This window comes from Uloborus diversus, unplaced genomic scaffold (assembly GCF_026930045.1).
Source record: "Uloborus diversus isolate 005 unplaced genomic scaffold, Udiv.v.3.1 scaffold_1340, whole genome shotgun sequence".
Classification (NCBI taxonomy): Eukaryota; Metazoa; Arthropoda; class Arachnida; order Araneae; family Uloboridae; genus Uloborus; species Uloborus diversus.
The window spans coordinates 21,260-35,889 of NW_026558033.1; the positions used below are offsets into that span (position 1 = coordinate 21,260).

Sequence of the window (14,630 nt, forward strand, 5' to 3'; positions counted from 1 at the left end):
GCCGTCCCTCAGTTTGCTTGCTTTTTTAATTAACTTATAGCAACTGTCAGCAAACGGTTTTGTTGCCTAACATTTTCAAGTAATCACTTTCAAATAAAAATAGAAATATAGTGTTTTGGGTTCGATCTCAGTTATAAAATAGTAAAAGGAACATAACAATTTAGTTAATCGAGGCCCGTAGCTGAGGTAGAAACTTTTGAGGGTGATCGGCAAATTCAACTAAGCTCTGGCGCGAAAGCACGAATCCAAAAAATGCGATGAAATAATGTTTTTTTTTTCCTTTATTAAAACAATTTCTCACTTCTTTCACTCGCTTGGTTCTCACTAAAAAGTATGGAATAAATAAGTGTAAATAATTTCTTGATTACAACACTCAATAATTGCAGTTAATCTTAAAATCTTCATATTAAGGTTAATTCTAAAGCAGCCTATAAAATTTAAATTAAAAATTTAGCGACGTATATGTGCCCTATTTTTGCTGAAATTTTATTGATGAAATATAGTTTAAAATATATTCGGGAAAATTTTCAGAATTTTTATAAACTCTGAAATTAATTTTGGGTGTCACCTATCAGATGGGTGTCACCCGGGTCAAATTATCCCCTTTCAAGTACTTGCACTTTGAAAAAAAGCTTTTTCTCTCTCAAGTTACAGCTTTCAAAAATTGAAAGCACACGATTTGATCAATATCTATTTGTTAAACATTAAGGGGGGGGGAGCAAATTACAGCTAATCCTTTTCAATTTTTTTAAAGGGATTTTTAAGTCATCTCACTATTAAACTCGTAACTATTGGAAAATTTGATTTTTGAATTGAATTTATAAAGTTGTATGCGTCTTGGGTTTACAATAAAAAACAAAATGCGAAATTTTCATAAAAAAGAAATGATATTTCAATCTCTGTTTTAGAGGTTTTCCCCCTTCCCCTGAAGGGAGAGAGGGAATTGAAAAAATACAATAATTTTTTCTTAATCCGGAGTCGGAGTCGGGCATTTCAAAATCCAGGAGTCGGAGTCGGCCATTTTCCTTCCGACTCCGTAGCCCTGGCTCAAACCACATCTAAACGGTACTCAAGTTTATCCCATGTCCACAAACGGTACATACATTGAACTTTGGTAATGAAAGGTATTGCTGGATGTTTAATAAAACAATTTTTTTTTACCATGTCATAAAAAATTCTTGAACCTGTGAGTCATAGTGACACGATAATTCATTGCTTTTCAATGCATTTTTTAAATGCGTCAAGGACTTTTAGGATGGGACACCCTGTATTTCAAAGAAAAATAATATGCAGAGAAAAGCATTTAACAAAGTGAAAAGATTGAAATAATTTTTCCTGCTAAACGAATTTCATGTTAAAAGATGTGTCCCAACCCATATAACCAATTCTTCATATTAAGCATTTTTGTGTTGGACGTATTTCACTGTATTGTCTTTTTAACTCTGAAATTAACTAAGAAAAATGTACTTTTTATGTCATTTTTCTAACGGGAGGGTATAACTCCTAAAACCCTCCCTTAGGCACTTCCTTGTCTATTTGAAATGAAATTATCTGTATTTTTCTTTTTAAATTTAAGCTAGTTAATGTGCTACTTTAACCCTAAAGTAAAGATAACTTTTATTATTTATCCCTTGGATGTTTGATTCTCCCTTACACAAGCAAGTTATGAAATGACAAATAATTTCAGATAAAAGAAGAGTAATACAACACAAATATATTTTTATTTTATACTGTAAACAAAGACACAATCTATACAAATAAGAGAACTAATAACATTGTGTATAATAAATTTGATTTTTAATAAAGAATTTCTGCATTAACAATTAAAGTTATACAGTCAACTCTCAATAACTCGAAATCCCAAGGGACCGGCTAAAATGTTCGAGTTATGGGAATTTCCACGAGTTTGGGGCTCAATGAAAACTTTGAGATAAAGGAAGATTAGAGTTATGAATATTGTGGTATTTATTAAAACAATACAGAAATGTAGTCCCCAACCCCCACCTACAGCTGTAGTTCATTCAGAAGAGATGAATGAAAAATATTTTTCTATGTTTCATTGGTTTACGTGTGTATGTTGCTGGGAAAAGGTAATAATGTTACTGATGCTATTTTAAACATGATTTTGAGATAGTTGAAATCTTGTATAAAAATTATTTATTAACTTCAATTACCTTTAAATCATTTTGAACTTTTAAAATTGAAATATTAACCATTTCTACCAAAACCTATTAAAATCTAGTAAATATTTTCAGTTAAAATTTGATAATTTGTATCATTATCTAAGAAAATAAAACTATTACAATAGTTTCCGTTTTTAAATATCAAAAACATCTTACAAACATCGTTTTAAATAATTTGTACAAGTAAAAAGAAATGCATCAAAAAAATTATAGTGAGTTTTAAAATATGCTACATATGTATGAACTTGAAAAAATATTAGCAACTAAAAAATTTAAAAATCATTTTAACCATTTCAATGTCAAGATGTTATACAATAACATAGATACATCTTGTCAATCATCTCATTATCTGAAAAATTCAAATAAAAAAGAAAAAAAAACATCTTGAAAAATGAAATACCACTGATTGTAGATAGCATGATTTACATTTAAAAACATATGTATTTTGCAACACAAAATATGCTCCACAATTGGCTAAAAACATGAGATTCTAATGTTTCATAAATAACAGCTCCAAAAACAGAAAACATCACACATGAAGCGTAATTTTAAGGAACATATTAATGAATAATTATGAGCCATTTTTCAAAAAAAGATGCGAGTTAAATTTGAAAGAAATGGCATGTTTCTTTAAATAAAGTAAAATAATATCTATAATATAATTTTTACAGTTTCAATATAAAAATCAAAACTGTGCTTTTAAAATTGAAATAAAAGATAAAAATATCAAAAAAACTACCTTTCAACTTGTAGTGAAATTATTTATGAATACATTGTCCTTTTTAAACAAAATAATAATGCATATATATATATATATATATATATATATATATATATATATATATATATATAATGCAATACAATAATGCAAAAAAAAGAAGATTAAGTGCATTAATTTAAAATTGAAATTATTTCAAAAATTGGATAAAACAAAATGCAAATAATTAAAAATGAATACTGAAGAAACAAATTTAAAATAATAAACTATTCCATTACAAAAAAAAAAAAAAAAAAAAAAACGATCTGAGTGTGATGAAAAAGAGACCATTATAAACATAAAAACTAATATTCATCAATGCTAATTTAAATAGACAAATCTTATTTTGAGATTCTAAAATATCTTAATGCATTTCATGTATTAAAAAAGTGGTGGAAGGGGGTAGGGGAGGGGGCTGCTTGGACTGTTGAAGAAAAAAAATTAAGTAACCACTTCATTTAGAAAAAGCTTGAAGTTTTTTTAAAAATGAAAGAAGACAAATTGGTACAAAACTAAGATTTTTGATTGCAACATTGTTGGAGAAAAACTGTTGCATTTTTTTTTTTAATTTCAAAATACAATTTCATTAGGTTGGAGCAGTAGTGATCAAGTTTAAAACTTTCCTCCGAAAAATTTCATTTGTCCATTTTTCCAACTTTAAAACCAATCCAAACTATCATTACTTGCTATCAGAATAAAATCTACTGTGATGTCCGGTGACTCATTAAACTCCCAATCTTCAATTTTTATAAGTTTTCATACTAAATCACTACTACTCTGATACATTCAATCAAGATATACTTCATTCGCAACTCCAATAAACTATAGGGGGCGCTGCAGCCACTGTCTAATGGCAGATGAAAAAGGTAAAACAAACGCATGCCATAACTTATTACCTTTTTGACGCTTAGAGAACGACAGTATTTTTTCATTGTGTTTGTGGGAAGCTTTCTTTTCTATTCTTCTGAAATTAGATTACATCACAAACTGTCTGAAGCTATAATTTACCCCAAAGAAAACATGTGGAATGGAATGTTTTACCTTTTTCTTTAGTATTGTTAATCACTGCAAGGTAGCATGTTCGAGCTCTGGAGTTGCGAATACTACAGGTCCCTTACATAAATGTATTCAGCAAAATAATGTCATCTTGTGTTTAAAAAAAATTCCAGAAAGCAGTTTACATAAAGAATTATTTCGTTAATTACACAGTGAAAGTAATCAGTGAGCAGAGATTCTCAACAATCATAATCTCTTTAAGATTTCTAATACTCATTTGGCAACAAAAGGCAAAAGCCTTTTATGTATAAATGAAATGTGTGAATGAAGCACATTTTTCTAGCAGCCAATTTCAATGACAATGTTCGGTAATGTCAACCACTGTTGCTTTTCTCCAGCCAAATAGAAAGTAACCAACACCAGCTCCAGCTACAACTGCCAAACAAAGCCAAACGTTATAAGTCATAAATATTAGCATAAGAAAATAACTTAGGACCATTTGAACTACGTGCATGAGAGTTTGCAGCATGTGAGGCCAGCTGAACATACGATTCCTAAAAATAAATAAATAAATAAATAAATAAAATAAATAATAATTTATTACATTTGTGCCACTTTGGTGAGCACTAACTACTACACCATGCACTTATTCGCAACTCCAATAAACTATAAGGGGCGCTGCAGCCACTGTCTAAGAGCGGATGAAAAAGGTAAAACAAACAGATGCCTAACTTTTAACTTGCTTTGAAGCTTAATGAATGACAATAATATTTCATCGTGTTTGTGGGAAACTTTCTTTTCTATTCCTTTGAAATTACATTACACAACAACTCTTTGAAGCCTGTATTTTTCTCCGCTGAAGCCTGTAATTAAAGAAAACAGGTGGAACAAATGTTTTACTTTTTTCTTTAGTATTGTTAATGATCGCAAGGTAGTGTATTCGAGCTTTGGAGTTGCGAATTAGATAAAAATCAGCATGAATAAATACATTGAATGTAAAGAAAGGAAAAACAATCCAGGCAACAAAGACAGAAAAAATGATTTTCATCCAAAATTGACAACAATTTTATTCAGATTTTTTTGTCATAAAATAAAACAAAAGAAATTAAAATGTTTTTATGTTCATAATTTTGCATAAAACAATCATCTGTGAAATGGACTGCTCCTTAAAAACTTTGCAGACATTTACACTTAGATTTAATACTATGAAAATAAATAAATAAATAGAAAATACTTTATGCAATTTTACTGCTGTACTGAAAGTTAAAATTACATTAATCTTATTTAGTTACATGGTTTCAATGTTCCGTGGATACTGGCTAATGCTAAAGTATTAAACATTATAAACATTTAGAAAATTTTAAAAAACTTTTGATGATACTAAAACGCTGGGTATCTGCTGGAAAAAAAGTACAGTAAAATGTCATTTTACTGTACTGTACAAATATCTCAATAAATATTTCTTTTGAATGTTAGAAATATTCCAATTCAAAAAAACATAGAAACATAGTTAATATCTTTAAATGGTTTTACTACTTTAACTTTTAAGTTTACACACATGAAAAGTTCTCCCATCCTATTTTCCAGGGGCTACACTACTGATATCATTAGATTATTAAGATCAAGTGAAAAAAAAGAGGTATTTAAAATCATATAACATTTACGAATACAAATATCACAATACAGATGTACATAATTATTCATCTTGGTAAAAATATTGAGTTTAGATTTAATTCAGCTTGAAGCTGATACTTATTTGTTGCTTGTCATCAATAAGCTTTTGCAAAAAGAAACATGGCTTTTTTAAAGTTTAAACAAAAACTGTTATTGAAACAAAATTTTCAGAAATTATTTTCACAAGTCAAATTAGCAAAGTTTTTTCAGAAATAAACAGAAAAAAGTTTTACATTCCCTAACGCATACCTACCGTTTTTGCCAAAAACATACACAGTAGATTTTACTTTGAAAAACAGTAGATTTTAGTATCAAAAATCGGGGGGGGGGGGGCAGTACATTTTATTTTAAAACTATTTCAAGAGAGACTTAATTTTTTTAAATAAATTTTATGAGGTTCAGAATTTAACAAAATGACATTTGAAAACTTCCACTCAAAATGATCACAGAATTTCATTTAAATATTTTTGAATTAAGGTTTTAATGAAAACATGTGCACAAATTTCACTATTATTTTAATAAAGTTTAATAATTATCAAAAATGTGAAAAATCTAATTTCCAACACAGATGTAAAAATATCTCATTTTTCATAGGTATGAAAATGGAAAATAGCAGAACTTTTTAATGAACAAAATAATTTTAATATTTTAAAAATCTCTTCTTCAAAAATTTTAATGAAATAAATATCAGAGATACCTATGGTGGTGGGGTGGAGTGGTGCATCATGACACAGACTGTGCCGTCAACATTTTTAGTGGGTTACTTTGGGATATTTTAGCCTCTTTCCTAGTAGACTCGCACTTTGGGGGGGGGGGGCATGTCATTTGAGGAGGTGTGAAAAGTCTGGAAGGATGGGAACACCTGATTCCATGACTTTGATTTAAACCATACATTTCACAATAAAGGTATGAAAAATAAATGTAACAATACATACAGGGTAACAAAATAACTAAAATATGGAAGTAGAATGTTTAAAAAGGTTCTGTAAGAGAAACATCGGAAAAAAAAAGCACTCGGGAAACTAGATTCATTCAATTAGCATAATATTAATTTTTAAATTTGAAAATGATAATAGTTAGTACTTGAAAAGTAATTAAGTGACAGAACAATTGAAATGAAATATCTGACCTATTAAAACACAAACATACAAAATAAAAAGTAAGTACAATGCAAAAAGTAAAAGTAAATGTATTATAATGAATACAGCACCTTGCAACTTTGTGTACTTCTGTAACAGGTTTTCCGTCATCTCCCAAAACTGATACTGAAGAATATTCCAGTGAAGTAAAATATTTTTTAAATAAAAATTCTCGAAAGAATTTGATCCCTTCATATAACATAGCAAGAATAAAAATTCCAATCACAGATCCTATTAAACCTGAAAAGAAAGTAAAAAATGATGAATAATTATTAAAAAGAAGAATAATTTAAAATGCATTTCTAAACTAGTAAATTTGAAAATAACACGATGTAAATACAAATGAAAAATTTCAGCAACAACAAATTTATAAGATTTTAGTTGTACAGTAAAACCTGTAAAGTTGACCACCCTTGTAATTTGACCACCTGTCTATGGTGACCGCTTTTGTCAGGAACGGAATTAGTCCTTTCTCATATAATGAAGGAAAACCTCTGTAACTTAACCACCTCTCTATCTTGACCACTAATGTACGCCAAATTTGGTTTGGAGTATTATAAAAAAAAAAAAAAAAAAAAAAACTTTGTAAGTTGACCACTTGGATTATTTTTTAAAGCTTTCTTCAGCAATTTATTTTATTTTATTATTTATTTATTATTATTATTTCTTTTTTTTTTTGGATAGCTTTCCAAAAATGTTTTTAATGCTTTGATGACAGACTAGCATTTTACTAACTAAACCAGCAGCATAAAGCTTATGCTGCTCTTTATTCTCCAAACTTGTTTTTCATTTGTTGTTCTATTTGAGATAGCTTTTTATACTATGTTCAATGAAAATAGGTGTCAGTAGAAAAGTTCAAAGTCTTTTCTTTCGGTTGCAATATGTTGTGACAACACAGGAATTGTGCTAAAAAGAGCGGGCCCGGATCTATACATTTTGGGCCTTCCTGCAACAAAATATGTAGGGCCCCTCCCTAGTGGCCAGCTGTGTCTATTTGTAAAGTGAATAAGTCTTAGTGATAGTTTTTTTCAATTTTTTCTTCAATTTCTAGGGTTGTTAGCGCCTTTAAGGACGTGGGCCCCTCACACTGCAAGTACGTAGATCTGGGCCTGCTAATGAGTAAAGTTGCATGTTTCTGGTGCAAGGGATTAAGAGATAGGACATTTTAATTTTGCCTTTATGAACTGGGAGAGTCGCGTTTATTGCTCTTTGTACTATAAGTTGTACAAAAAAGGCTTGAAAAAGAAAGTTAGTTGAACTTGAGATTAATAAAAAGTATGAAGTATTATATTAAAATTAATCGAAAGTGGAGAAAACCAGAGAAAATTAGCCAGCACATATGGAATTTCTAAAACTACAGTGTCTAATATAGTTAAAAACAAGGAAATAATAATAAAATTATTTGAATAGTATTTTTAATTATTGTTTCACTTTCATGAAAGTGAGTTGAACAGAAAGAATAAGGGTAAATTACTCAAAAAATGAATACATGGTGCAAGAAATGACAAAAAATGAAAAAAAAAAAATCATTACCACCCTTTATAAGGTGACCACCTGTCTAAGTTGACCACCAAAATACTGCACCGCAAGTGGTCAACTTACACAGGTTTCACTGTACAACAATTCAAACTAAGAGTCAAAAAGAACACAAAAGTTTCTCATATGCCTAAACCATCAGTTATGAGAAGTAATGTTTGTAGCATTAGAAACATCATCCAATGTACCTTCTAAATATACCAAGATGAAAAATAAAATAAAACATTTTAGAGCTTTTTAATTTTCAGCAATTTGTTTTTCATTCACTTAACAATGTTTGTAATGTCCCCCCCCCCCAGGGACCGATTTACACACCTGGGTGCCCCGGGCACTGACAAATATGGTGCCCCCCCACACAAAAAATATGATGGTAAGTGTGTTGGATATTATTTTGATAGGAAGAAAACTTTAAAATACCGATTTCATACGAAAAAGTTAATAATTAAGATGTTTTGCAAAGAAATCATTTAATATAAATCTAAAATAAATTAATGGTTTTCATGTTAAAAATTTTTTTTTACAGTTGCAGATGGAAAAACTATGATACAATTGGTAAAGGTAAATCATAATGTGCTTTCTGTGCATCAATGATTCTTTATATATTTTCTCCTTTGTTTTCTTGTAGTAAATTCATCTATAATGTCCTCATAATCAAGTTTTAGGTCAAACTTACTTCTATTGATAACAGAGCTAATAAAGATAATTTACCATCAGAAATGAGTACACAAAGGACACTTAATTAAAAGGACTCTTCAATAGCGAAAATTATCGTTCTCTACAACAACTGGCTAATATGCCTTCATTTAATAAAAAAAATTATCAAATGACAAATTTTTTTTCTTTTCTTTAGTTAGAGAACCTGAACACTGGTCCCTAAAATAAATTGATGACAGAAATTTGGTGCCCGGGCCCTGAATGCCCTGCCGTAAATCAGTCCCTGCCCCCCCCCAAAAAAAAACATAACTACAACACACACTTAATGTTAATAGCTTTGCAATAATCAAATTAAATTTTTATTTGAAAAACATTGAAAATTTAAATAAGAAACTTTCAGTCTTAAATCAGTGGTTGGAAAAACTACATTTTTTTTTTTTGTAGTGAACTACAACTACTTTGTTACAAATGTAGTTAACTACAACTACTTTTGAAATGAAGTCGCTACTTTGCTACTTTTCAAAAAATAAGTGAACAAAAAGCATACACACTAGGGTGTCCCACAAAAAATGACAGTCGAATTTTGAAGTCGCATACCCTTTATATTTTTCCTCTTATATCAAAACAAGTTTCATATAATTTGAACAACGGTGACCCGTGTCGACTTGCATCTGAAAGTGTAAACCAACACTTGTATGCTAAGCCAAATCGAAAAAAAAAAAAAAAACTTTTTTTTAGAAACGCAAAATTTCTGTTGATAAAACGTTGCCCCTATACCCCATATGTACCACCAAAACACTTACTTAAATTAAAAACATTTAGACATTACACACATGGTCTAATATTTATAACTGGCACTACCCGCACGGCTTTGCCAGTAGTAGAAAATTAAAAGGTCATTTGGATCGCCTGTATATTTACAAATAATGGATGATGAATTTCCTGCCAATTTGCTCGCCCATGTTACGGTTCTACGTTATGATAATTTGGTAATTTACTCGTCCATATTATGATAATTTTCTCGGTAAAAAGTTCTTAAAAGTGGAATAGAAAAAGAAAAAAATCGAATTGTCGAAAAATCGCTTGGAGGTGCACACCCTTATGCTACAAGCTAATTCTGTGCCAAATTTCATTGAAATTGGTTGAATGGTCTGGCGCTATGTACGTCAGAGATATCTAGACATCCCAACAGATATCCGGAAAGATATCTGGACAGAGGTCCAGACATTAAGCTTTTTCATTAGTAAAGATTTTCTTCAAAAATTTGATTTTTTTCTATTTATCTTTTAAAATATTAAACATAAATTTTAATGAAATATCATGTTACAAAATTATTAGCAAATACATTTTCAGATCAACATTTTTAAATGAATAATAAAATAATAAAATAGTTAAAATGACAAATTTAACTTGAACTTGAAAAAATCCATATCTTTGAGTACTGTATGTGGAAGACTTAAATATTACAGGAGAGCAAAAATTTCTGTTTAATGCTAAATTTTTCGTCTTGATATAATTTCGCAAAATTTATCTTACATTTTTTCAAAAAATGTATAGAAAAAAAAAATTTTTTTTTGAAGAAAATTATAAATTTTAGGCCAAGTGTGGGATACCTCAATGCTTTTTAATTCGAATAAATGTTTTTACAGGTGCATGTGTGGTATGGGGGCAACGTTTTATCAACAGAGATTTCGAGTTTCTAAAAAAGTTATTTATTTTATTTCACCTAGCATTACAAGTGCTGGTTCACATTTTCAAACGTAAGTCGGAACGGTTTGCATATGTTCGGATTATATGAAACTTTTTTTTTACAATTCTTTTGATGTAAAAGGAAAAATATAAGAGTGTGTGCGACTTGAAAAATCAACTTTCGATTTTTTTTTTGGAAGGGGGGAAGCATCCTAAAACCAACACCCCCTAATACCGACACCCTACATACCGTTTGAGGATAGATTGAAAAAAGATTTAGATTGATAAACTAGCTCATCTGAACATGGAATATTACTAAGAAATATTACTAAAATTTCTTTTTTTCCCCAAACATTTCCGTTATCATACTTTTATGTAACACTGTAATACTCGTACTTATTATAAGAAGCCCAGGGCAGTTCAATATCATCCTACACTAGCTTCTTGATTTGGTGAATACTCTAAAAGTACTTATTTTCGCGAGACTTCAATTTTCGCGTGCCCGTCGTCATCACAAAAATTTAAACACGCAAAAAATGTTTGTTTTTCAGCTTTCGGTATGTTCATATAAAATTCACGAAGAAATCGCCGATATCTTCATTTTCGCGAAAATAAGTGCACTCACAGTATTGGAACAACAATCTCTTTGAAATCTAAACCGTTCATCCACGGAACATTCTCGGCAGCCAAAAAAAAAAAAAAAAGTTACTAAATTGGCGGTTACCGCTAATTCATACACAGTGGAATCCGCTTAATTGGATCACCAATTAATCGAACCAGGCGCTTATTCGGAACAAATCTTAAAGAACCAAAATAAATCCCAAGGAACATGAGATCAAATTGGGAAAAAAATAATACAAATCGCCCACTTTTGAAGCGAGTTTCAAGTGCGTCAACGAACTTAATAGTAAGTGAAATAAAATTAATAATGGTCCCTTGTAACTTTCAATTAAAGCCAGAAAAATTTACCGGAAAAAAATCGTTAACGAAACTCCAATTTCATATCGGCACGGTTTCAATAGAAATCAAAATTTCAGTGCTTCTTCAATTTAGTTGTGAAAACAAAGTTTATATTTCATTGGAAATTTTCAATGATCGATTTGTTCTTTTTAGCACTTATTTTTTCACTCTCACATTTTTAGTTACTTCTGGTTGTTGAATTGAATCGATAATCACTGGAAGGAATAACTAAAACCGCATGTATCGGTCTGGGGGACGAGTGTAAAAAGATTATTCGCTTTTCTTTATTTTTTAATGGAAAAATTTCGTAAACAGCAGGTTTTCTTTTTCGTATGCTTACCATATATATGGGGCTCACAATAATCATAAGGGTATTTATATGTTTTGTGCTTAGCATGCTCGGTTAAGCTACGTAGGCAATGTTCGCTTAATCGGACTAGCCGGTTATTAGGACCCAAATGGTCCCGTCCTAATGTGGTCCTATTAATTGGAATCGACTGGTTTTTTTTTTTTTTCTTTCTCTTTAAACCAAGCTCTATTCAATACAAATATTGGCGAAATATTAAAATTACGATGCCAAACAAAATTATAGCGCCAAACAGATAGAACGTATGGCGTCAAATTGATATGCCTGAGGTATGCGATCAGCTCGTATTTTTATGAGTCTTATTTCTCATTGCATCCGCTGATATACTTGTATAAAATTTGCGCCAGGCATATTCGTTTGAATCTTGATTCTTTTTTTTTTTTTGAAAGTTTTTAAAAGTATATTCCAGAAATCGCTACAAACTACTATTTTCTGTATCGAACTACTCACTACACTACTTTTTTTAAAAGTAGTGCGCTACACTGCAAACTACTAAAAAATGTACCTACTACAGTAGCGTCGCTACTTGCAGCGCGCTACTTCCAACCACTGTCTTAAACATTATGAATTTTAGTTCATTTCTGCTAATTTAATCAATTTTCTTTCCTATCAATAGTTGTATACTTCTTTTTGCGAAAGTTTTGGAAAATGATCAACAAAATATCGCTCGTTTGGAAAAAGAGTGCCACAATACGAAATTTATTAATTTACTTTCTTTTTTTTTTTTTTTTTTTTGCTTAAAGGCTTTCAAAGGGCGTAATCTTCTTTGGAAAATGGCACATGCGTAGTTTTTGAAATGCAGACATTTTGTTGATATCATACAGGATTTTTTGAAGACTCTTTTCTTAAAGTTAGAAATTCTTTTACAGCTTTTTTTGAGGAAAAAGATAATAAATCTGGTTTCAAATAAATCGTAGTAATTTACAGCCTTATAAAATTGGTTCAACATCAACTATTTTTACTATAAAAGAGTAATAAAAGGTGAAACCTTCAGTAGTTGTGGTAGTCCATTCTTTAAATAAGATTACAGTATCTATTCCAAAGTGAAAATGCATCTATAAAGAAAAAAAAATGTATCAGAAAAAGCAAAACAAGTCTGCTATAATAAATGCAAACATATACAATGGAGTGGTTAAAATCGTCAAGAAAAGGCAAAAGATGGTAAGTTATGAAATTTGCATTGAACTTTTACAATAAACAAAGCATCACACAAATTATTTATAAAACATAATCCATTATCTTACATAATTAAAAACTGAGCGTATGTACCTATTTATCTATCTATGTCCGAATCCCGAACGCCAGTAAACTGGCCATGGACCCAGGCATATACCCCTTAAACAGCGATCTTGAGCCTGTTTTTGGTCCTATCGCTAGAGCATTCAGGACCATGTATTTTGTCAAAGAAAAAAATATATATCAGTACCACTTTCTGGAAAAAATTCGGAAGTTAATTCTTAAAAGTTATTTTTACACTGTATAATATTTTTTATAATCGTTGAAAGTGGCACAATTGTTAATTTTCAAGAAAAAATTCTTTTTTCCTTTTGCTTTTGAGAAATGTCCACAAGAGTTACAATGGATTTTCAGATAAACCTTGATACGAATGTTTTACAAATTTTTAAAGAGGGAATAACTGTTTTGAACGGGGTTTTAGCAGTGGCACGGGGGTGGGGGGAGGATGGAGAAGATCAGCCCTCTCCATTTTAGTGTTCGCCAAACTTGGAAATTAGATCGGAAGTTTTTTATGTTGCTTATCGCTGCCTTAAACAACTCTCTTGAAAATTTCAATGACAGTCCCTTATTTTGGTCACGTGACCTGGAACTGTCAAGTTTTGTGCTACTTGCTGTTCAGATTTTGGTGGATGCCTGGTGGAATGTTTTTAGGTTCTTAATTTCTTCACAAACAAATATGTCCATTACGATTTTAATCAAAGAAAACCATGTCCACCAGATCCAATCAAATGGAGACACGTCCTAATTTAAGAATAATGGAGATGACGTGTGTTTTGATTAGTACTTCTCAATTAAACAATATTTATTCGACCATTTCGCATTCATTTTGACTAAATAGAATGTAGAAATGAAAAATTATACCGGCATGTCTCCGTGGCCTCCACTAGACACGTGTGCTGAATGGACATCTGCAGTGTGCGAAGAATGATCTCCAATAGCATTGAAGCTCGAAGAATGACTGTCATGAGTGGTTTCCATCGCAGAATGATGGTGCTTGTGCGGAGAGTCCTGAGCCATCATCGTGGTCATAACAGCTTGCAGTATGGTCGCAGCTGTGGTAGCAGGAAGAGTGTTGAAAATGGAATTAACGTCACTGCTTCCATTGTCCATGGAATGGTGGTTCATGTGTTCGTGATGGTGGCTGTGATCCATGGCGGTGCGTTAAGGTGTGGAGTTAAGTAGATCTGAAATCAACGTCAAAAATAGTTAAAAAAAAAAAAAAAAAAGATATGTTATGCCTACTTTACACGAGGCAACTTAACTGAATCATGTCTTCTAACATCCGGTTATCAGAATGTATAACCAGGTAAAAAAGTGAAGGAAACACCCAGCATCCTTCACACGAAAGTAAAGCTTGTCAGGCACGCCAGGCACATATGTCGCAACCATTCCCATCCCGATGCGTTGAATCAACTTTTTAGTTCATTCAACTCATCGAG

General features: G+C 30.8%; 1 protein-coding gene across 1 annotated transcript; it reads right to left on the reverse strand.

Annotated features, from left to right (window-relative positions):
• Window positions 1-1,702: 1,702 nt before the first annotated feature.
• On the reverse strand, window positions 1,703-14,382 carry LOC129232730 (high affinity copper uptake protein 1-like). Its single transcript, XM_054866842.1, has 4 exons — window positions 14,053-14,382; window positions 12,944-13,010; window positions 6,821-6,989; window positions 1,703-4,490 (listed from the first exon to the last, which is right to left on the reverse strand). The coding sequence occupies exons 1-4, from the start codon at window positions 14,341-14,343 to the stop codon at window positions 4,289-4,291; spliced, it is 729 nt and encodes a 242-aa protein (XP_054722817.1). The 5' UTR covers window positions 14,344-14,382; the 3' UTR covers window positions 1,703-4,288.
• Window positions 14,383-14,630: the final 248 nt, after the last annotated feature.

Excerpts from the sequence above, each read along its gene's own strand:
- LOC129232730 (XM_054866842.1), bottom strand. The coding sequence starts at position 14,343 with ATGGATCACAGCCACCATCACGAACACATGAACCACCATTCCATGGAC. Across the intron at positions 13,011-14,052 it reads GAGGCCACGGAGACATGCCG|ATGCATTTTCACTTTGGAAT; the intron begins GTATAATTTTTC and ends TTTTCTTTATAG. Across the intron at positions 4,491-6,820 it reads GAAGTACACAAAGTTGCAAG|GAATCGTATGTTCAGCTGGC; the intron begins GTGCTGTATTCA and ends ATTTATTTTTAG.